This window comes from Drosophila montana, unplaced genomic scaffold (genome assembly GCF_035044405.1).
Source record: "Drosophila montana isolate Dmon_TW-CO22-7 unplaced genomic scaffold, ASM3504440v1 contig_599_1, whole genome shotgun sequence".
Taxonomy (NCBI): domain Eukaryota; kingdom Metazoa; phylum Arthropoda; class Insecta; order Diptera; family Drosophilidae; genus Drosophila; species Drosophila montana.
Window position 1 is genome coordinate 554,874 of NW_026998916.1, and position 24,633 is coordinate 579,506.

The window sequence follows — 24,633 nt, forward strand, 5'->3', positions numbered from 1 at the left end:
ACTGATCCAGGCATTTACGATCTGTTCGTAAACTTTTTTTATAATACCAATCTCATTTTAAATCCTTTTTTTACTGAAAGTTCATGAAACGGCTACCTTAACATTTATGCAGCTATATTATTTCACCATCCCAGCATTGGTTTGTGAATCATCGATCTACACACATTCACCTTTTTGAGTTAATTTCCCTAATTATTGATGGTGACTGACGTTTTTCTTACTACTTCATAAATTTTGCCTTATGGCTTCCCAGTCAATCTTTTCAACTGGATCTCGTCATCATATTTAGATAGACGAAACTTCAAAGGTTCTTATTATAAATTTAGATTCGAAATGTATTCAATGACTTTTGGAGTTCCCCATGATAGTCACCTTGCCCTCTACTCTTTACTCTGAATATCAACGACATTGCCAGTATATTGTCATTCTCGAGTACTTATGTCCCTTGCATATAATGATAGTATCTATTATAAGTCAACATGTCGATTGTTCTTGGTAATAAGTTAACCTTTTAACTTTCTATAGAAGCACTCCCCAAATGGTTTCTTACACATTTGACAGCTTATCGGTCGAGCGTGTCAAAAGTACCAGTAAGGAAAATAAGTATCTTGATGTCATTCTTTATCATAAACTTAAATTCAACTCTCAAGTTACAAGCGTGGCCTTTAAAGCCAGAATTTTTTTTAATGTCGAAAAGTTAAGTAAACTTTCGATTATAAAGCTGTTAGTTAATATGAATTATTCATTAAAACAGTTGGATTAAAGGTGAAGCACGTCTAAAATTAATTTTCACAAAGATTAGATAAGACAAGCAAGAGGTTCTAGTCGGGAGCTTCCGACTAGGGGATATCCTGAACCCTCTTATTCCAACACCAAATGCAGCTCGCGCCACGCGCTCGTTTGCTTTAGTAGTAATAAAGATAAATTAAAAAAAAAAAACGTTCCCTTGGCAGGGTTCGAACTCATAACTGACAACATTACTTGCTGCCGACGCTACTCAACAGCCACACCAGCCAAAAAAATTAACAGTTTCCTCGGCAGGGTTCGAACTCGTAACTGACCGCGCTACTTTCCGCCGCCTCTACTCAATAGCCACACCAATAATTAAATCTTAATGAGAAAAAGCGAATTAAAATAGCAGCACAGAAAACAATACAATCGCAATTGCAATACTGCTGATAGAATTCAAAGCAGACGCGCATGAATGTGTACATGTATACAGAATTTCTTGGAATTCGCGCTTTCTGCTGCAAACACGTGGGCAGCCAAAACACATTTTCAATTGCATTTAAATTGTGGCTTATATTAGTGGGCAGCATAAATTGGTTTATTTACTTGATTTATAGCTATGAGGTAGTAGCGGGGAGGTGGTGGTAGCTATAAACTGAAATATTCTTGATATATATATACTATTCTAGAAGCTACATGTAAAGTTTGTTGACTTAGTTCTTATTATTTACCAAAATTGCTCAAAAAACAGGATTTCGTTATAGATTTTTATCGATTATTTGAAAACGGGGCAAGTTATCGAATATCGGAAACAAACTCGATCTGCGCGGGCACTAGGAGGACCTACAACTAAAATTAATACATATACTTTATAGGGTCGAAGATGCTTCCTTCTATTTTTTACATATATTTGCACATAACCAATATATCCTTTTTATACTCTTGCAGAGGGTATTACAATTTTTTCTCGAAATGTGTTACGCATAGAAGGGGACATCTCTGACCCTATAAGGTATATTGATTTTTGATCAGTATTAAGAGCCGAGTCGATATAGCCATGACCGTCTGTCCGTCTATCCGTACGTCCCTCCGTCCGTCCGTCCGGCTGTCCGTCTGTCTCTTTCTATGCGAACTTGTCTTTTAGTTTTAAAGCTATCATCATGAACCTTTGCAGAAGTCACTCTTTCTGTTGCACGCAGCACATATGTCGGAACCGGCTGGATCGGACAACTTAACTTAACTTATCATATAGCTGTCATAGGAACGATCAGTCGAAAATGAGGCTTTAGTATAAAAAACTTTTTTGATTATCAAGGTATTTTGACCAAACTCGGCATTTATTAGTTTTAGTATGCGTCTCATATTTGCAAAATTCTATCGACATCGGACCACTATATCATATGGCTGCCATAGGGACGATCGGTCGGCGTCTTGTGTGACAAACTTTTTTTCAAGATATCTTAACCATACTCGAAATTAACTATTTTCCCTGTGCTTCTTATATACGGGCAAAGAGAAAGTTGAGAAGGTTGGTTATGAAAAGGTTGTGTCTACAAGGGTATTAAACCTCGGCGTGCCGAAGATAGCCCTTCTTTCTCGTTTATTATTTTCAATGGGTTCAGGATATAAAAATATATAATATATATAAAAAATTCAAAACATTGCCACATAATATAAATTAAATAATAATATTATTTAACAAATCCAACTTGTTTTTAATATTTTTAGAACCATCGTTGGGGAGCTTATTGAAACTGAAGAGGAATTCTCAAGAGATTTACAATATGTAGTCGATAAGTATATAAAATCCATTGATAAGCCTACTACTCCAAGGTCTATACGGGACAATAAAGATGTTATCTTTTGTAACATTATGCAGATTGCGGAATTTCACAATATGTATGATACAAATATACATTTTTTTACAAATTGATGGTGTAATTTACATTTTATTTCAGGGTTCTAAAAGAAGGCCTTAAAAGTTATAGGCACCAACCTGAAATGATAGCAAAAACATTTTTAAGACTCGAGCGTGATTTTGATAAGCATGTGATATATTGCCGAAATGAGCCACTTGCTCAAGAATTTCTTTCAAACAATGTAGAAACCCAAAACTTTTTCCAGGTAAGCTATTTTATGTTTTTTCCTTTTATATAAATATTCAGAAAAACATATGAAGGACAACAGTTTTATTTAACAAATTTAAAAAAGTTATATAGTAAAACTTTTTCCAGGTAAGCTACTTTATGTTTTTCCCTTTTATATAAATATTCAGAAAAACATATGAAGGACAACAGTTTTATTTAACAAATTTAAAAAAGTTTTATAGTATTTTTCGATGGGAGGAACTTCCATTTTCCACCATATTTTGTTCAAGAGTTTAGAGTCGCTACATCTTTCCTTGGAACATAAGAAAGAAGTTTTTCTCGACACTATTGAGGAAAGGAACTTGGAAATGGAAACATACACAAGGGGATAACATTTACAGACAAAAATCAAACTTTTAAGCGGCGTATAGTGTCGGACGGAAGAACAGTAAAATCGAGTCACTGAAGCTATTAGATTGCTTATAATCTCTTGTGAAGATCGACACAATAATTACCCACACAATTTGCTATAATTTACTTTTTCGTAAGAAGCTGTTTGAAATCCAATGTAATGGGCTTACAGCCTCACAGCTGTTAAATCATTTCACAATATATTTTAACAGACAATAAGTTTATCGATGCTTAACTATTATGTCCTTATATCAGTACCCGGTTCGAGTCTAATCACCGCCTTTTATTAACTTTTCCTGAGGAAACAAGGAAACAATATTTTCATAATAATTAATACAATACCTCTCTAACCATCTTAACATTAAGTATTTATTTGTAAGTTTATTAGTTAAACGATTTTTTTAGCTTTTCTAAAAATTGTCATTGTATTCGGTTTAGTTATGGTGACATATGTGACCTATTCTCTCAAAAATGTTTAAAAATGGCAACCTTATGTATGAATAAAAAAAAAAACAGTAAGAGTGCTCTAGTCGGGAGTGCCTACTATGGGATACCCTGTGCCCTCATCTACTAAGCCCAGATGTAGCTTACGCTAAGCGTAGGCACCTTGTGCAGGCAACCCAATTTCTCAACAGATGTTTCGCAACAAGCTGTCACTGACCGCTAGGCCCGCCGTTAAAAGCTGCGCGCTTCGCTCATCGCCGATAACGCTGCGTAAGCGTTTTTAATATGCTTTGCGCCATCTGCCTATAGGCTTTCCAACGTTATCTTTAATAATTATTGAATTTCTTAACCGATGTTGATGGAGCATACCTTATTAGGCCATTGAATATTCGAATATTAGCAAAAGTTTGGTTCAAAAAACAGTTTTTAAACCCTGAGCCTATTAAAAATAGATTGAGGGTGTATAATGGTTTTGAGCAAGTTAATAAAACAGCAAGGTCACTGACCGCTGGCCGCTGCGCGTGTCGCTGACCCCCGTCAACGCTACGTAATTGGTTAACGACTCTCCTTCTAATGTCCGTCCGTCCACGTTCACCCTTAGACTTCCTACCAATTCCTTGATATGGCTGGTGTCTTTTCGCTTCCTGATATACTGCATTAGGAATATGAAACCACAAACGCGAGCGCAAAGGAGCAGCCCCAAGCGGAGAACTTGCTCTTTATCTTTTCTATGAACTTGAAGTTTTTCTCGCCTAGATGGTGCAATTATAGGAGGCTGAGGTCCGTGTTGTGGCCGTAAATGTTCATCAGCGGGGATGATGCGACACCAGGTAATCGACTTTGAGCGCTGATCTTGATGACAAATCTTGGTTCGATCACCAGCGCGTAGCGATCAAATGTGAAGATGTTCGTCCCGACTACTTTGGTTTCAATGCCTCCGTCATAGCTGACAGTGGCCGGCCAGTCAGTAATGATAACGATGCCATTGCCTACCAAGGTCACCGTATCGAGGCTAGGCTGAGTTTGGCAATGTTCCACTCCAGAATGTAAACCTTAGAGCACAGAGCCGTTGGCTGCTTGTCTGCAGATACTTGGCCAATACTTGGTTCTATAATGTTTTCTGGGTGGTGCAGACTAGAATTATTGTGAACTACCGGAAATATTGTAACCTTTATTACCCTTGCAGAGGGGACTATGATTTCGTCTCGACGTGTGTAACGCATAGAAGGAGACATGTCCGACCCTACAAATAATATATATTCTTGATCAGTATCAACAGCCGAGTTCATATAGCCATGACCGTCTATCCATCTGTCCGTCCGTCCGTCCGTCTGTCTGTTTCTATGCGAACTAGTCTCTCAGTTTTAAAACTATCGTCATACGTCCCTCTTTCTGTTGCACGCAGTATATGTGTCGGAACCGGCTGGGTCGGACCACAATATCATATAACATAGGAAGGATCGGTCGAAAATTAGGTTCTTGCAATAAAAACTTTTTTGTTTATCAAGCTATTTTGACCAAGCTCGGTATTTATTAGTTTCACTATGATCCCTATCAACATCGGATCACTATATCATATAGCGAACGATCGGTCGAAATGAGGTTCTTGTATTAAAAACTTTTTTTCAAGATGTCAACCATATTTGACATTAACCATTTTCCCTGTGCTATTAAATCTTTGTTGTGCCGAAAATAGCCCTTCTTTCTCGTTGCATATAAACGTATCTTAAGGGCACTCAATGATGAAATCTTTAAACTACATGTAATTTAAAGGCTAGCGACAGTCGTATCTGTGAGTTGGTCAGCTAAGACGGATTCTAGACTGGCGTGGTCAAGTATGCTGTGAAATATAAAATTCAGTTTCGATAGAATGATCGTGAGTATTAAGTTGCATAGTTCCGTTCTGCTCTTTTTAGCGACTTTAAGTAAATGGTTGTTGTTCATTAGCTTGTTTATTAGCCTCCTGTTGAATTTTATTGGAACCTTTTCCCCTACCTTAAAAACACTCTTCTACCTGTCCCACTTAACTCTTTGATTTTGGGCTGATTGAGCCTTCAGGATTTTTCCAGCTACTTCGTGCTATGTACCAGGGGCCGGGGGGTGGAAAACGTCAACCAGTATTCTATTTGTGAGTAGAGTGTACCGATTTATAGGACTTCGTCGTATAGAATAACGTCGGTCGCTTGCTCGACCCCCCTCTGGAACTTGATGCTGCTCTCTATTTAGAAAGGAGTGCTATGAAAGCTTTCGTCTTGGCCGTTCGATGTGCTATGGAGAGGGGAAACATTGTTAAAAGTAAAGTAATGGTCTCGGATTTAAATGTGGGCTTATTGTCACAGTATCCTGACTAGCGTACGGAAGGAAGTTCATCAGTACTGTAAGAATAATAATTTGAATTTATATTTGAACCAATAAATAAGATATCGATAAGATATTGATAAGTGTACACATGTAACTCTGTTAAATGTAATTATATGTACGATTATAACAAATATAACAAGAGGCCAGCGATTGCTTTTTCGAAAGTTTGTTGAACCAAAGACAATATAAACACTAAGATGTGTAACGCCCATACCTTTGAGTGCGACGCAAAATTTCTAGCTTGTCTTTTCATCTGGCGTTTCCCACTTCAAACAACACGTTAGCCGACTGTCTCTTCGCTGTCCATAAGCCAGACGAACAAATGCCGAGGTAACGGGTTGTTGATGCTGACACGAGTAACGAACTTATTCGCCAGCCTGCCTTCAGCAAAGCTGGTCGATGGTGCTCTGTGTGTGTATATATTGCCTTTGGCTATATCAACTCGGCTGCTGATGCTGATCTAGAATATGTATCTATTTTTGAGTCGGAAATATCTGCTTTTCTACGTTACACGCGACATAACAATACTCTTAACACGGGTTCAAATAAAAGTATTTAGCATTTTTTTATAATTTGGAACCTCTATTTCTTTTTCTAGTAATCCGTGTTGTTTGATTTAACTGTTTCACCTGACTGACTGCCAGGTGATAGACAAAATCTTGTTTCTTTGCCATTCACAAGGCTTCAAACTTATTTTCAAATCTTTGATTCATTTGAGAGGTTTGGCATCCAATTATCGCCAAGTCGCAACTACTGGTATGTAGACCTAAGGCAGGCTCCTTACAATAGGGACGCGCTTCGCATTAGCAAGGTTGGCCGTCAACGGGTCCAAGTTGAGCTCCCGAGAAAAAACAAAAGCATCAGGCAATGTTATCGCTGCTATGAGTTCGTCCACACTAAAAACTATTGCCTCATAGAGCCCAAATGCGGTAGATGCGGCTAGCCCCATTGGACGAACCCCCCCCCCGGCCACTGTCAGCTATGACGGAGGCATTGAAACCAAAGTAGTCGGGACGAACATCTTCACATTTGATCGCTACGCGCTGGTGATCGAACCAAGATTTGTCATCAAGATCAGCGCTCAAAGTCGATTACCTGGTGTCGCATCATCCCCGCTGATGAACATTTACGGCCACAACACGGACCTCAGCCTCCTATAATTGCACCATCTAGGCGAGAAAAACTTCAAGTTCATAGAAAAGATAAAGAGCAAGTTCTCCGCTTGGGGCTGCTCCTTTGCGCTCGCGTTTGTGGTTTCATATTCCTAATGCAGTATTTCAGGAAGCGAAAAGACACCAGCCATATCAAGGAATTGGTAGGAAGTCTAAGGGTGAACGTGGACGGACGGACATTAGAAGGAGAGTCGTTAACCAATTACGTAGCGTTGACGGGGGTCAGCGACACGCGCAGCGGCCAGCGGTCAGTGACCTTGCTGTTTTATTAACTTGCTCAAAACCATTATACACCTTCAATCTAGTTCGTCCACACTAAAAACTATTGCCTCATAGAGCCCAAATGCGGTAGATGCGGCTAGCCCCATTGTCTCAGAAATGCACCTACACGCTGGCCTGTTCTTCGCCATGGAGGGATATGTTTGCTACCGTGCGGATCACCCAGCAGGTCGAGCCAGAGGAGGTGCTGCGGTGCTTGTCAAGCAGGACTTGGTGCACTACCAATTACATCAGATGACCTCCAGCACCACACAGATGCCTGCTATTATGGTGGGGACTCCTTTGGGTGAAATACCTGTAGCTGCAGTGTATCTACCACCAAATCTATCCTGGAGCCGATCTGGATTCGATTCTCTCCTTGATCAGCTTGGTCATAAATTCATCGTTGGAGGCGATTTCAATGCCAAGCACAGGCTGTGGCGAAGTTACAGAGCTGACAACAGAGGCATTGCGCTGCATAAAGCGCTCACCAGCTGCTCAGCCCAGGTCTTGGCCACTGGGAGACCTATCCACTTTCCGTACAACCGGCAAGCTACGCCTTCTTGTATTGACTTTTTTATATACAAGGGCATCCCCAGCAGCGTACAATCGTTTCGCGAAAGGAACGATCTGTTTTCCGACCATCTGCCACTCCTTACAACGATCAATACGGCTGCACAAAGGATCCCAAAAAAGCGCAGGCTTGTCCTCCCTGGGTCGGACACCCAACGATTTAAGGCCGATCTACATAGCTTGATCTACCTAAACACGCAGATTATGTTAGCCGAGGACGTTGACCCTGTTAGACCATGTACATGCCGCAGCCGCCAACGCTGCGCCAGCACATATGTACCCAGCCGCTACAAGCTAGCACTCAAGAACGTTTTCCCCCATTTTGGAAGGTCTTCTCGCCCTAAAAAAGCGACTCAGGAGGGAGTATGTCCGTACCCAGGACCCCACGATTGACAGGATCTATCGTCGTATTGCTAACAGGGTCAGGAAGGAGCTGATTATCTTGAAAATAAATGCCACGGACACCATGCTGGAGGAAGCAACAGCTGACGTGGGCCCGAATTTCGCGCTCTGGAAGCTCTCCAGGCAGTATAAACGGCAAGCTGCACCAAAGTTTCCCGTCCGTCTTGCCAACGGCACCTGGGCCAGATCGCCAAAGGACAGAGCAGAAGCCTTCGCCAACAATCTGGAGGAGCGTGTCACACCTTTCGAGACCGCATCACAGGACAGGCTACAAAGAGTCGCGCACACCCTGGAGGAGCCTTTCCAAATGTCCCTCCCTGTGGCACCAATCACACTACACGAAGTGAAGAGGAGATCAAGAGCTTTAAAACCGCAAAGCCCCCGGCGAAGACTGCTTTGACAACCAGTCAATTAAAATACTACCTTACAAAGCGGCAATTTTTCTTGTCTCCATTTTTAATGCAGCTCTTCGACTAGATCAATTTCCAGCGGCCTGGAAGAAGGCTCAAATTGTTATGCTGTACAAGAGCGGAAAGCCTCCCAACCAGCTGGAATCCTATCGCCCCATCAGCCTCCTGCCTGCCTTTGGGAAAATTCTGGAGAGATGCATCCTTAGAAGGATCCTGGAGAGTACGGAGATAAGACGTGCAATCCCGAAGTTCCAGTTTGGATTCCGACTCAGGCACGGTACACCTGAGCAACTCCATCGGGTAGTTAACTTCATACTAGACGGTTTCCACAGAAAAAAAAGTCGATTACCTGGTGTCGCATCATCCCCGCTGATGAACATTTACGGCCAGTATATCTCGATATCCAGCAAGCTTTCGACCGCATAAAAGCGGGTTCCACAATGCTGCGTCTTGGGTCCCACGTTATTCAGCATTTTTGCACTGTTTGCCCACTGCAAATGCAAGCACACGGAATGATCGGCAGGACCTTCCTGTGGCCACGTATGCTGACGACACGGCAATCCTTGCAAAGAACAAATGTGTGTACGTAGCAAGTGACCTCCTGCAGGAGTACCTTAAGCGATTTGAAAACATGACTTGTAGATGGAACATCGCAGTGAACCCTGGAAAATGCGCCATGGTTACCCATACTCTACGCAAGGACTCTTTCCCCGGACTTTTTCCCCATGGTGAACTTCTAGAGCAAAATCGTCAACACAAATACCTGGGAGTCACTCTCGATAGACGACTTACATTTAGTAAGCTCGTCTCTGTAATAACAAGCAACATCAAATCCAAGATAAGGCGAATGGGCTGGCTCATCAACTCCAAGAACAATCTCTCGCTCCGAAATAAAGTCCTCATCTACAAGGTAATACTTGCCCCTGTGTGGCGTTATGGGCTCCAAGTCCATGGTATACCCGTAAAAACACACCTGAACAAAATTGGCATCATTCAAGGCAAAACCTTGCGCAAAATCACTGGAGCTGAATGGTATATTCGCACACGCGACATCGCAAAGGACCTCAGGGTACGAATGGTGGGCTACGTAGTCAACAGGCAAGCAGCGAGCTACTTAACAAAGCTCCACAACCATCCTAACGTCCTGGCAAGGAACCTGCTAAGAAGGCGAAGAAGAAGGCGACTGAAGACGACCTACCCAACTGACCACGTCGATCGATATACTATATAGGTCACAAACTGCATTAAATATCTCTAAATATGTTTCTGTGTAAATATGTATACATGTCTAATCTGTTAAACTAATTGTAAATCCACAATTTTCGCTAAGCTAAGTAATTATGTCACTCTGATGACGACCTACCCAACTGACCAAGTCGATCGACATGTAAATATGTTTCTGTGTATATATGTATATATGTCTAATCTGTTAAACTAATTGTAAATCCACAATTTTCGCTAAGCTAAGTAATTATGTCACTCTGATAAAAGTTGCTAACATAGAGTAACAGGATCCCAGATTTCGAAATAAACAAAATACATTAGAAAAAAAAAACAAGAAAGAGGTTCTAGGCGGGAGCTCCCGACTAGCGGATACCCTGAACCCTTTTCTTCCGACAGGCGATGGGTATGAAATGAAAAATAGTTGCTATATATATACTATTCTAGAAGCTACATGTCAAGTTTGGTGACTCTAGCTCATATTATTTGCCGAAAACGGGGCATGTTATCGACTATCGGAAACAAACTCGATCTGCGCGGGGACTACAGCTAAAATTTCAAGTCTCTAGCTCTTATAGGTTCTGAGATCCTTGCGTTCATACATACGGACAGACGGACAGACAGACGGACGGACGGACAGACAGACGGACATGGCTAGATCGACTCGGCTATTGATGCTGATCAAGAATATATATACTTTATGGGGTCGGAGATGCTTCCTTCTGCCTGTTACATACATTTGCACAAATACATAATAACCCTTTTACCCATTTTCAATGGGATCAGGGTATAAAAATAAAATAAATAATATTGCAAAGATCTTTTGGGTCGTTTGAGTGAAGCATACGGGTCAAAGATTGTACGTGAAAAGTTTAAGGAATTTCACATTAGGAGTTTCAGCGATTTTGGAAATTCTAACCGCAGGTGTGGACAACTTACGAAGAATGTTTGTATTCATCTTTTTTGTCTACAAGCCGATCGTTATCTGAAATATGACTTTTAAAATTCATTTGATACGTGTTTCACTCTTTTACGAAACTTCGACCCTCTTGAATGAGAAAACGCTAGTCAAAGGTTGTATAAACGAAAGTTTTTTTTCGACTTCACAGCACGAACAGGAAAATTCCATAATTTGGTTCTTAGTTCTATGACCTTCAAACTCATTTTCAAATATCTATGCCTTATTTTACTTATTTAAATGTTTTCACGAGCGAGTACTAACCAACCTACTAGCCAACCAATGCAATACACCGGTCTTGAGGGATCTCTCGCTTGCCACCCTTTGGGATCTTACCCTGATTAGCGCTGATCTTATGCAGATCCTGACCGTTTTCTGTAGGGAGCGCTTGTTATGCTTGTTTATAAGCCAGCTCAGTTGCACAACCAGCAAGACATACTTTTTAATTCAAGGTACTGTATTTCTCCTGAGCAATCGTAAGAACGGAGCCGTGTAACGTACGATACAAGAACGAATTCAAACAAAGACTACGGACTGAGAACAGTCAATTCTTTAGAAGAGGAAGAGAACAGAATGCCTTATAAAGTGTATAAGTCACTTTAATTGTGAATTTCTGAAATCAATCTTTTGGGCTATACAAATATTTTGAGATTCTGGGAATCCTGAGAGGCTTGATTTGGGTAGGAGCTAGAGGTGATAGACTGAATCAAAAGCCTTACTTAAACAGTATAGTTGACGTCTTGGATTCTTTCCCTAAAACATTTAATTACTAGGGAAGTAGATCCAGAAAGATTATTGGTTATGACCTACCCTTAATAAGCTCAATAAGCGAATGGCAGAAAATATATATAAAAAAAACTGTAAAATTTTCGATATAAGCTTAATAGCGATTCTTTAGAATCCATTGGCAACGTCAGGATGAAGTCACCAAGACTGGGACCTGGAAGCGATTATCAGAATGAAGGTAACATATAGATTTAATTGCGGAAAGACGAAAGGAGGCTCAATGAGTTTTAAGAAAAGTGCGGACTCAACCGATTAAATACTGCTCTTCCAAAACAAGAAACTCGATATCGAGTAGTTCATTTTTAAGGAAAGGCTGAAGATTCAGTGATGTCAGCTTATAACCTCAATGAACGTAACAATTTAGAAATCGAAGATTGCTTACATTTTAATATTCAAGATTAAGGGGTATAGTAAGTTAGGCGCGACCTGAAGGAGGCGGAAATAAAATTGATATCATATTTCTCTATTTGATTCGTGCCCTTTTACAATGAAATGTTTTCTCCAGAATGCTTTACAACATATGCTTTTAAATATTTTAGGTGGAACACTTATTTGCAGGTATACTAGGTGGAAATTCGACTCCGCTGAAGTTGGGCATGTATTTGTGCCTGCACAAATACGACTTGTCATCATCAGATGACAAGAAACGAAAACATGATTTGATGGTGTCATGGACACCACAGGTATAATAGTGGGACCAAAATTTGTTGTGTTGTGAACAGATCAGGGCAGGTGTCCCTTCGGAGCACATGGAATCTAGGCCAGTACCTGCTAAGGTACGCCTTTAGAATATCAGTTGCCTCCCCAGGCGAGGTCAGGTGAGTGCTGCACGTTAGAATCTGCTGCTGTGATGATGCCACAAGTGCATGTACCTTAGATGTAACCTGGCCTCCCAATGACGATTGCAAAAACACCAACAAGTTAGAAGCTAGAACCCAGAAGTGATCAAATCACGGAATTCGCCTTCATTGAAACAACTCTCATGTTTGATTCACTTGGGTGATCTTCAAAAATGATTTCTGTATCAGCTCTGGACAAGCGTATTCAATTATGACAGTCCACAATCACACAAATTGAAAGCACTTGAATCTCCTCAAGGTGCTAACTAATAGGTAAATGGGCATACTGTTGACCGGCATCCACACACAGCCTCTTTTGTTGGCACATCAAAAATAGATCTGTTAATGAACCCCTGTCCATAACAGTTCGTCGATTGGAAAATTTGGACAAAGCCAGTGGTGACTGTATGTTATATAATGCAAGGCATCAACGTTAAGCAATCTGTACATAGGCAAATGTGCACTGCAAGCTCAGCATGATATATTTGCCAAGTGAGGGCCATCAGGCCGCATTCTGAAGGCAACTCTCAGACAGGATGATAACATTAACATTGTGATCTGTATCATTTTACATTCTTAGAGCGCAGTCTAAATATTGTTACTGTTTATAGAATTTATATGTAATAATCCGAAATAGGTTTAATGGTTTTGTGCAAATATATGATAAAGTATAAAAAATATATATTTTTGTTCAGCATCAAGAGCTGAGTTGATCAAGCTGTGTATGTCTATGTATGTTTGGTCGTGTCGATTTCCGAGACTTGTGAAACTATATGCCTAAAGTTTTAAATGTAAGTAGTAGGGAGCTGTGGGTCAAATGTGTTTAGCTCAGTTATTTAAATTACACTAATTTATGACCATACTTTTTAAAGGGGAAGGGTGGGAGATCTTAATTAAAAACTTTCAGGTTGATCTAGAAAAAGGGAATGGGGTGGCGTGTGTGTGTTGATTATTTGTGATTTTAAATTTTTCCATTTGAAACTGTTTTGCTTTTAACAAAAATTAAATGTTTTATGAATACTTTTCTATACTCCTTGATATCTACTTTATTTCTGTTCTCTTTCTTTTCTTTTAAACCATAATAATAAAAAGTAACTAACTAACTAATAATTCTTAGCCTTATAATATGACTTCCTCTAGCTCTACACTTCCTCCTCATTTTTTCCCATTCCTCTCTTCTTTCTGCTATAAAATCTATAAAATCTGCTTACTTTCCTGGGCCTGACAATATTCCTAGACTACTCAAGGAGTATAGTTCTTCCCTTCTTCGTCCATTGCTAATGATTTTAAATTTGATTTGAATCTTCTGTCTTTCCAGCTCTTTGGAAGGAATCTTATATCATTCCTCTGCAAAATACATGTGAAAAGTCTATATACAAAATTACCGGGGCATTGCAAAATTGTCCGCTCTTTTACTCCTTAAACTTGACCGTTTAGGTTTCCCTCCGTCTCTTTTGCATTGGATTTCTTATTATTTAAATGGTCATCTTGGACCTTTACTCTTTACTCATTTCCCCTCGGTTTTATCACATGCCCGTGTACTTATGAATGCGAACGATGCGAAACTTATTCTATCGTACACTAATCGCCTACATCATTCTCGTCAAGATGATTTGAACGCTATGCAACTTTGGTGTTCGGCCAATCAATTGCATCTAAATTGCTTAAACTTCAATCGTTTTACTTCTTATTTTGTCAGTTATAGGCATCTTCTCCTTGATATTCCGTCGTTAACCAACCGTAGGGGATCCTCGATGCTGTCTTCCGACATGAGTTGATTGTTGGCGACATACATTCTTCTTTTCTGTTAGGGAGTCGTAAATTCTTTGTTCCGTCCAGACCTATCAGGTTATATCGCCCCTTATTCCTACCTACGTTCACAACAGATTACGTTATGCAAAATTCTTTGCGTGTACAATACAAGAATAACAATTGTTTGTATCACGTTTTCTCCAGCGAACTTTCTCTACCCGTAATAAAATCGTTGCTTTCAAGATACCTTCGGGAACATATTAACCATTCCTAGCTATGAGCTTGCCGGACAGGCTATGAGTTTCTCTCACCGGTTCGGTGTTTTCCAATCACTCTCTGTCATATCTACTAACCACTCTTTACTTTATATCTAGTATAGATTTCTTTACTTTAATAATATGCAAATAAAATATAATAATTTATTTTAAATAATCAAATAAGATTAATTGGAACGATGGAATTGATCCAATTTGGTTGAAGTGTTTTTATACCCTGAACCCATTAAAAATGGGTAAAATGGTAAAATGTTTTTGTGCAAATGTATGTAACAGGCAGAAGGAAGCATTTCCGAACATAAAGTATATATATTCTTGATCAGCATCAATAGCCGAGTCGATCTAGCCATGTCCGTCTGTCTGTAGGTCCCTCTTTTACCCATTTTTAATGGGTATAAAAATAAACAAATAACAAATAATTATTTATTATAATTAATCAAGGATCACATATAGAATAAAAAATTATATTAATAAATGATGGAAAAATAAAAAACACATTTATATTGTATATTTATACATTTATACTAGCGGGTATAACCCGGCCTTGCCCGTGGCACGTAAGATATAAATCCAATGTTTTCAAAAAGCTTTGAAAATGATTTTGAAACTGATCGGACGGGCATCAAACAACTTTTATGCAAATCGAACAAAACTTAAAATTCACCAAAAAAAATCTTTGAAATGCATTTTTAAGACTTTGCGAAAAATGTGAAACACGTCTCAAATGATTTTTCTTATAGATCTTTGGAAATAAATTTGAACACAAAACGTCATCCACCAAAACTTTGCACCAAGGAGGGATGGAATTTTCAAAAAGTGTGAAACACAATGAATATAAACATAGATCTTTGAAAATGAGATTGGGGCCGATCGGATGGTAAACAAAAAACTTTCATACAAACGTTTTCCGCCAATTTACCACTGTTGCGGGTGGAATTTCCCAAATTGCTGAAATACATATTCATTAAGTTCTTATGTAGAGCTTTGAAAATAAGTTTGAAGCAAATCGGACACAACTTAAAACTTCACACAAAAAAACTTTGAGACGCATTCTACCCGAAAAAGTTTGGATTCTGCGAAAAGTGTGAAACACGTCTCAATTGATTTTTCTTATAGATCTCTGGAAATAAATTTGAGCGCGAAACGTCACCCACCAAATTTTTGAGCTCCATTTCCACCAAGGAGGAATGGATTTTCCTAAAAGTGTGAAACACCCCTCAAATGCATTTGAACAAAGATCTTTGAAATAATTTTGGGGCCGATCGGATGGTAAACAAAAACTACAGTGAAAATTTCAGCTTCCCAGCTCCTACGGTTTGGGCTGTGCGTTGATCACCAATCAGTCAGTCAGGACAAACAGTTTTATATATAGAGATATACATTTTTTTTAGATAGTGATAGCTTCTTTGTGTGTTTGTTATTCTTAGTTAATTAAGTAGAAGCTAACATACAATACACGGGATTATTTATTTAAATATTTCCTTTGAATATGTGGGCTTTGCCGTTTATATATGGACATATGCACAGTTGTCTAAGGTGCAGCAATATGGTCAAAACGTATGTGTTAGTAAATAATAATTATTTATAATAATTTTTTAGTTGGCTCGAGGTCCGGGGATATTTTATAGCCCTCGCTGACGACATCAGCAAATGTATTGTTGCTTACGAGTCACGCCAGCAGACAGCTATTTTTATTGTTGCCTGTGGAGTGAGTCTTAGAATCAGAAGATACTGATATACAAGCTAGGCACCGTCACCTGTACTAAAGCTGGAACTCTGCGAAGCTGCACTGTTGGCTCAACTGCTCAGTGAAATATGCCAAATGAAACTCTTCGCCACTCGGTACTACTTCATGGATCATATCGCCAATGAGTTAAGCCTAGTGTATATAATTTTACGAGGAGCACTGCTTAATGAGCTCTTTCGGTCTCCATTATGGGCCCAGGTTCCAAGTTTTCTCAGAAGGGAAAATACGAGTGGCCTGCCTCTTGTGTTCTTGGATTCCTTGCAAGAACTTTGAAACAAGGCTGCAAGTTTATCAACTCATTCCAAAGCTTCAACGGGTTTTCGCTTATATTTACAAATTTGTAAAGCGAATCAGAGGAGCTGAACTAACTGTGGACCACGTGCTTCATGGCACAATTGTTGTTGCGGTCAGTTACAATGGTTACTCTTAGCGATGACTACAAGGCACTGATGGAAGGTAAGCATGTTAAATCGTCTACCTCAATGGCCTCTCTCGCGTAACGACTTCAGCCTAATTCCCATCGGTGGACGACTGAAAAGCTCGTCTTGTCTTTGCGACCACCGCTTATATTGCAATTTCAGCATCCTGTGTCGCGAGCGAGGGTTCAGGGTATTCCCTAGTCGGGAGCTCCCGACTAGAGCCTCTTACTTGTTTTTTTTTTTTGCAATTTATCTGAAAGCTCTACTACTTTAGCAACTCCAATTTGCTCGATTTGCAGGAGCAAGTCAATATCGTTTGGTGTAGTACTGACTACAGTGATACACTGATTTATTCAGTTTCGTTAAATCTAACGTCTTTATGGTATTGTTTATAACTATTACAACGGTTCTAAGATATTTAACAATTTTAATGGGGTTCTAATGAGTCAGCTACATCTGGCGAGCGTACATGTTTAGCTGTATCAAACAAATTGTATTCTGAGAAGACAACAAATGAGTCGCAAACATTATCTAAAAAATAAATGGCACCAATGCAATGATTTATTTGGAAGCGACGTCAAAAACTACAAAGTATGGCGTCTAGGGCTATTTTCTTAAGCTACATGTTTTTTTTTTTTGTTTTTTATTATACTTCATATTTATTTCATTTAATTACAGTAGAAATAAATGCCTGATCTAAAGCGCCGGCACTTACTTTTCTTCTGGCTTACTAAACACAAAAGTCAAGTTACATTTGCCACAGTAATGACGATCCTCGTGAGCAGCCATGAAGACTCCAGCACCACAATTCTCTCCACACACTCGCGTCTCAAACGATGGATCTTACCGTTCTCGTCAACCTTGTAGTACTTGAGGACAGCTAGCGTGACCTTCTTCCTCTTGTGCTTAATTTTCTTGGGAGTAGAGTAATTCTTCTTCTTGCGCTTCTTGGCGCCACCACGCAGGCGAAGCACCAAATGCAAAGTAGACTCTTTCTGGTTATTGTAGTCAGAAAGGGTGCGACCATCTTCCAACTGCTTGCCAGCAAAAATTAAACGCTGCTGATCTGGAGGAATTCCTTCTTTGTCCTGGATCTTGGCTTTTACATTCTCGATGGTATCCGACGGTTCGACCTCAAATGTGATGGTCTTACCCGTGAGGGTTTTTACAATTTTGCATCGTACACTCCCGGGGCCAACTTAGTCTGGCAAACATACGATAGGAAAGGCTTGGAAGCATGGAACCTGCGACAAAATAAGAGGTAGCGACCTTGTAGAAGTGGAGTATACTTACCGGTATGAACAACCAGCTATTCGTTTTCTCGCTCTAACGAACAATTTTTTTTTTTTTTTTGCACGCGAATCTTGATACAATGTACTGCATCACACCTCCCGCCCAACTGACTGAGGGGCGCAGTCGGGTAACGTACGACACGAGTCGCAAATTGAAAAACGAATACCAACTACGACGATATGTACAAATACAAATAAGACTATCTACTTGCTAAATAGTTTAGAATATACGACCTTATACGAGGAAGAGAAGACTCCGAGCAGAATACTCTGTAAAGCTTGTTATAGTCATCACAGAGAACCCTGAACGGTTCATGCAAGGCATAATACGTTGCGCAAAATTGAAGCGATAAGGGCGTAAAATTACGTATTAGTCTAGTAGGGATAGAGGAATTTAATTGGCTAGTCAACACAGAAGAGTCGATTTCACCGGTAATTAAATTATAAATAAATATTACACCCAGCATGGGTGTCTAACTAGATTAGTTAAGGAGAGAAGGTTAATCATCAGAAGTCTGCTGGAGCAAGACGGTAACCGCACACTAGGATCCCAATTTAAGCCACGAAGGGCAAACAACAGATTCATATCTTTCTTAATTGATAGATTATTGTGGTGACCAGATACATGAGGCATACTCAAGTATAGGTCGTACCAAAGATATTAAAAAGTCTTTGTCGTGTACGGATCGTCAAACTCCTTCGACCATCGCTTGATGAAACCCAAAACAATTCTGGCTTTATTGACCACGGTCTTAACATGTGAGTCGAATTAAAGTTCATGATCAAGAATGACACTTAAATAATTAGCTTCAATACTGGTACTGTTGACACGCTCGAGCGGTAAGTTATCAAGGATGTAAGAAACGAATTAGGGAGGGCTTCTATAGAAAGTCATTACCCCCATTTGAAGCAGTTTAAATTTCAGAAGTTGGCTAGACATCAAGCCTTAAACGCATCAATGTCAGCTTGTAAAAGATAACATGATGCCATATCTGTATATGCAAGCCATAACTTCACATCCCCAGCATATGTTACATTAATAGTCGAGTGTGAGACAGTCTCGAAGGAAGGTCATTTAGGAAAAGAGTAAAGAGTATCGGAGGAACACCGGATGTCACCATAATATGTTTACAAAACGAATTTCTGAATACAACCCTTTGGGTTCTGTTACGCAAATATTCTGAAATCCAGTTCAAGAGATTGACTGGGAAGCCGAGAAGGCATAATTTATGAAGCAATTAGGAGTGGTTGACAGAGTCGTAAGCCTTACTGAAATCAGTATTAATTACGTCAGTCTGCATCCTTTACTTAAACCCATCAATTACTAGCAAAGTTAACTCAAGAAGGTTAGTGGTTGTAGATCTGCGCTTCACGAACCCATGCTGGGAAGGTGAAATAATAGAAGTACATAAATGTTGCAGTTAAGATGTTATGATTCTCTCAAAAGCTTTGGGTATAGCGGATAATTTGGAAATATCTCTATAGTTCTCGACATCGACTTACTCTCTTTCTTATGGAGAGGGATAATGTATGATTCCTTCCAAATGGTCGGAAAAAATGAAGTGTTTACGGACAATTCAAAAAGTTTTAAAACAGGTTTACATAGTGCTGCAGCACAGTACCTGAGCACACAAGCAGGAACACCATCAGGGCCCGGTGAGTAAGCTGGCTTGATAGTGTTAAGGTCGCTGCGAACTTTCCGTAATAATGGGATTAAAGATGCGGTTTGACCTCTGTACTGATAAGGATAAAGCTGATTTTTATTATACCTAGAGGAGGAGTAGGTAGGTTTAAAAGAGTTTGCGAACAGATCGCCTGGATCAGTATTCGCGCTCTCTTCTGCAAAATTAATCGAAGAAGGCGAAAAATATGTCTTGCGTTTAGAATTGACAAAGTTAAAAAATTGCTTAGGATTATGAGAAAATTGGAGGAGACAACGGCGAAGGTTATCCTGGTAGCAGATGGAATTTTGAGTAGAACAATTTGATCCGGCAACTGCATAACGGGATTTCCCGATTTCTTAAATTTTTTATAACACTTTGACTTCACATTTTTTAATCTCATAAGTTCACCTGAGAGCCTGGAAGGCCTTTCAGGCCTCGCTGGGTGATCAAGAGGAACGCAGACATCAAAACACGAGTACAAGGTATCACAAAATAGTTTAATGGCAACATTAATGTCTGCACAATTGTACAGTGGGGACCACTCGATTTGCAGAACAAGATCATTAAGTTTATGAAAATCCGCCTTTCGGGAGCACCAGACACGTAATTTCGATTCCTTAATTGGATTGGTAGATCAATGACCATATCCAAAGTTGGACGAAAAGGCTCTTCAGGAAGCGTAAGCGGATTAATCCTGTGCACAACACTGTCAAACGAATCCAACACGAAAATAAGATAAATACATCTGTTTCTTGAATTGCGCACACGATTAACCTGCCGTAAGGACATTTCATGTAGACCATCAATAAATTCGTTTGAAAAAGACGTCAACAGAAAGTTTGAGTCTGATGGCGATGACCAACCGACATCTGGGAGATTGTGCGGTCAGACTTGTATTGTATTTCAGCTATGTTAACCTTGCGCTACCCATATATTGTTTATTGAAAGTTTTACTGCAAGTGGCCATATCCAGGCGACATCAACGAATTTAGTGGCGGTTGGAAGCCAAGCTGCAGTTCTTAAAATAAAGATTTAGAATTACGAGTTGCAAGATTGTATAAGCTTGACAGCTGACTTGCAGTCAAAATTCAAAACAACTTATGACAACTTGCTGCATTTGTGTGATGCCAGCATTGAAGCGTATCATCATTTAAGGTACGACTCAACTATTAGGAGGCGGATCAGCGCGGAAATCGGAGCAAAATTCAGCTGCCGAATTGGAATTTAATTCAGTCTCAGCCGATGATTCGCATTCTACTATTGATGTTGCAAAATACCCTCGACTGTCTCAACTTAAATAAGCAGATTTCAGTGAAGGCTACCCAGAGTGGGCCGGTTTCTTGAGCATGTTCACCACGGTCATTAATAAGGATCCGTATTTGACCTATATTGAAAAACTCCAGTATTTACGTCTTGCCCCAAAGGAAGAGCACTGCATACAATTCGCTCATTGCAAATTTAGAACGGTAATTAAGCTGCTTGATAAGCGTTTTAATAACATGTGTCTTATTTTCCAGGCACATATCGCTGAAACTTTGAGTTTTAGAACGGTGAATAAGGGTGTAAGGACACAACTGCGCGAATTTTCAGATAAGGTTAGCTTTCATCTGCGTGCGTTCAAATCGATGGGCAGAGTGGAACAGATTGCAACGAACACACATTGCTGCAAAATCCGGGCAGGGCTACGCAAGCTACTTGAGGGGATGATGCGCCGTTGGACGTCATACCATCCTGTGTGGCTTACAACCTTTAACTAGAAGCGTTGCCAGAAGCTGAAAAATTCGGATCGCGCTACGGCAATTTACGCGCCCAACTCACAGGTGGGCCACAACAACAGTATCAAAAAAATTTGTTGTCACTAAGAGTGGATCGAGTGCGTGAGTATTTTGTTGCAAATGTATCGCTCACGCTACATCTCTATGAAGCCAAGAGGCCTGCTTTGTGCCTAAATTGCTTCTAAAAGGGCCATCAGCTGAGAGTCTGCGGCTCCAGTGTTTTCAGAGAGTTCAGTCATCAATTTAAAAAATCGAGCTGGCTCCGAGATTTGGGTCGCAGCTGCACATTATTACCTTTCGTCTTTCTCATCAGCTCCAGTTGCGCAAACTAAAATCGACGGCAGTCGGCAGCATCAACATCAATCTTCTCCGAGCATCATCCGAGCTTCACTTATAACCCGGTATCAAGGCACAACCCATCAAACATATATATCTTTTCGATGTTTCGAGTCGCAACTGGGAGTGCTTCACATGCAAGCCAATCATCACTTGTGACCGTACTATGAATGGTTGATACAGCTGCATCGAGCCTGATTCCATACCGAACAAGGAAGAGCCCGATTGGGAGGCGCATGTGCAGGCTAACTTTAAGCGTTCGTGGACTAATGAGTATTCGGTTAACTTACCGCTTCGACTGGGAATGGATCAGCTGAACAACTCCAATCAACAGGCGTCGATATCTTAATTAGGAAAGAAACCCAGACCGTAATTCAACGTTAAGGATAGTAGGATTTTTCAAGGAATCTCTGAATTTGAGTCATGTCACTTGTACTACCTGCCACTTCACTTGCGTCCTGAAGGATGGAAGCACTACAACTAAGTTAAGGGTCATGTTAGGCGGCTCGGCAGCTACAATCTCAGGATACTCGCTGCATGATGCACTAATGGTAGGTCCCACAGTCCATCCGAAGCTGTTTTCGATACTAATGCGGCTTTGAACATTTTCTGTAGCCCTCGCAGACGACATCAGCAAATGTATTGTTGCTTACGATTCACACCAGCAGACAGCTACCTTTATTGTTGCCTGTGGAGTGATTCTCAGAATCAGAAGATACAGATATACAAGCTAGTCACCGTTACCTGTACTAAAGCTGGAACTCTGCAGAACTGCACTATTGGCTCAACTGCTCAGTGAAATATGCCAAATGAAACTCTTCGCCACTCGGTACTACTTCATGGATCATATCGCCACTGAGTTAAGCCTAGTGTATATAATTTTACGAGGATCACTGCTTAATGAGCTCTTTCGGTCTCCATTATGGGCCCAGGCCAAAGTTTTCTCACCAAGGGAAAATAAGAGGGACCTGCCTCTTGTGTTCTTGGATTCCTTGCAAGAACTTTGAAACAAGGCTGCAAGTTTATCAACTCGTTCCAAAGCCTAAACGGGCTTTCTGTTATATTTACAAATTTGTAAAGCGAATCAGAGCAGCTGAACTAACTGTGGACCACGTGCTTCATGGCACACTTGTTGTTGCGGTCAGTTCATATGGATGACTGAAACTGTACCACTTTTTTGCCCTGATCCCATTAAAAATGGGTAAAAAGGGTATAATGTATTTATGCAAATGTATGTAACAGACAAAGGAAGCATCTTTGAAGCCATAATATATATATATTATTGATCAGCATCAATAGCGTCCGTCCGTATGTATGAACGCAAAGATCTTAGAATCTATAAGAGCTAAAGACTTGAAATTTGGACGTAGGTCCTCCTGGTGCCCGCGCAGAACGAGTTTGTTTCCGATGACAGCTTGCCCCAAGTACTCGAGACCCAAGTAACGATATCGAAATCGTGTTTATTGAGCAAATATCTTAGTTTTAAGAGCTAGAGTAGCTTTTAAAATAACATATATATATATATATATATATATCAAGCATCTTTCATTTTATAGCTATCGCCACTACCCCGCTATTACCAAATAGCTGTAATTCAAGTAAAAACTCAAATTTGTACTGCCCACCAATTTAAGGCACAATTTTGATGCAGCTGTAATTTTGAGAATACACGAATATTCTATAGTACAATAAGATCTACTGCTACATTTAGATCGGTTAAGAAACACTAAAGTTATTAAAGAAACCGTGTTTTGGCTAGCCTCGTGTTTGCGGCAGCATGGCAATTGCAATTGTTTTGTTTTCTGTGCTGCTATTTTAATCCGTTTTTTTCTCATTAAGACTCAATTCTTGGTGTGGCTGCTGAGTTAAATTTTGGTGATGGAAGAAGAGGGTTCAGGGTATTCCCTAGTCAGGAGCTCCCGACTAGAGCCTCTCACTTCTTTTTTTTGCAATTTATCTGGAAGCTCTATTACTTCAGCATCTCCAATTTGCTCGGTTTGCAGGTTTAAGTCAATATCGTTTGGTGTAGTACTAGTTACAGTGATACAGTGATTTATTTTTATTCAGATTCGGTAAATCTAACGCCTTTATGGAATTGTTAATAACGATTACAACGGTTCTAAGATATTTAACAATGTTAACGGGGGTCTAATGAGTCAGCCACATCTGGCGAGCGTACATGTTTAGCTGTATCACACAAATTTTATTCTGTGAAGACAACAGATGTGTCGCAAACATCATCTACAACTCATTATAATAGCTATGTTGGTCGACTCGGCGATCGACATGGCGAAGGAATATTCATATATTCAGGTCAATAAACAAAAGAAAATTAATATATCTCTAGCTCCAGGCCGAGACGCGGCTAAATATGTTACATTTGTGCAGTCAATGGTGAGTATTAAACCAGCTAGTGCTTAAAAAAATGCGACACTTTTTTTTAACATACCAGTCATCTCATTTCGGAAAGATCGGTGTTTTTGAAGAAAGAAGGAAATGAAAACATGATAGACGGGCCCAAACAATGAATGCTATTTAATCTTCCTCAATTAAATCGTAGTCAAAAGTTGAACATTTTTGATGGTCAAACTGTTAAATATTTAAGCATTTTAGTCAAATGCCTTCGTTAATATTAGTTCAGTTGAAAACATTTTTTTGTTTTATAAAATATAAAATATGTTTTCGTTATGAAAGAATTTATTATTGTAGCAAGGTATATAGT

At 39.8% G+C, this 24,633-nt stretch overlaps 1 protein-coding gene and 1 pseudogene across 2 annotated transcripts in view; one reads left to right on the forward strand and one right to left on the reverse strand.

Annotated features, from left to right (window-relative positions):
* The window catches only part of Obsc (Obscurin), a 242,466-nt gene that overhangs the window by 24,270 nt on the left and 193,563 nt on the right, over positions 1-24,633 (forward strand). For both annotated transcript variants that reach the window (XM_064698377.1, XM_064698378.1), the window contains exons 3-4: positions 2,458-2,628; positions 2,688-2,853. In XM_064698377.1, coding sequence (XP_064554447.1) covers positions 2,458-2,628; positions 2,688-2,853 — 337 coding nt within the window. The remainder of the gene's footprint in view (positions 1-2,457; positions 2,629-2,687; positions 2,854-24,633) is intronic.
* LOC135439599 (ubiquitin-ribosomal protein eS31 fusion protein-like) lies at positions 17,473-18,043 on the reverse strand (annotated as a pseudogene).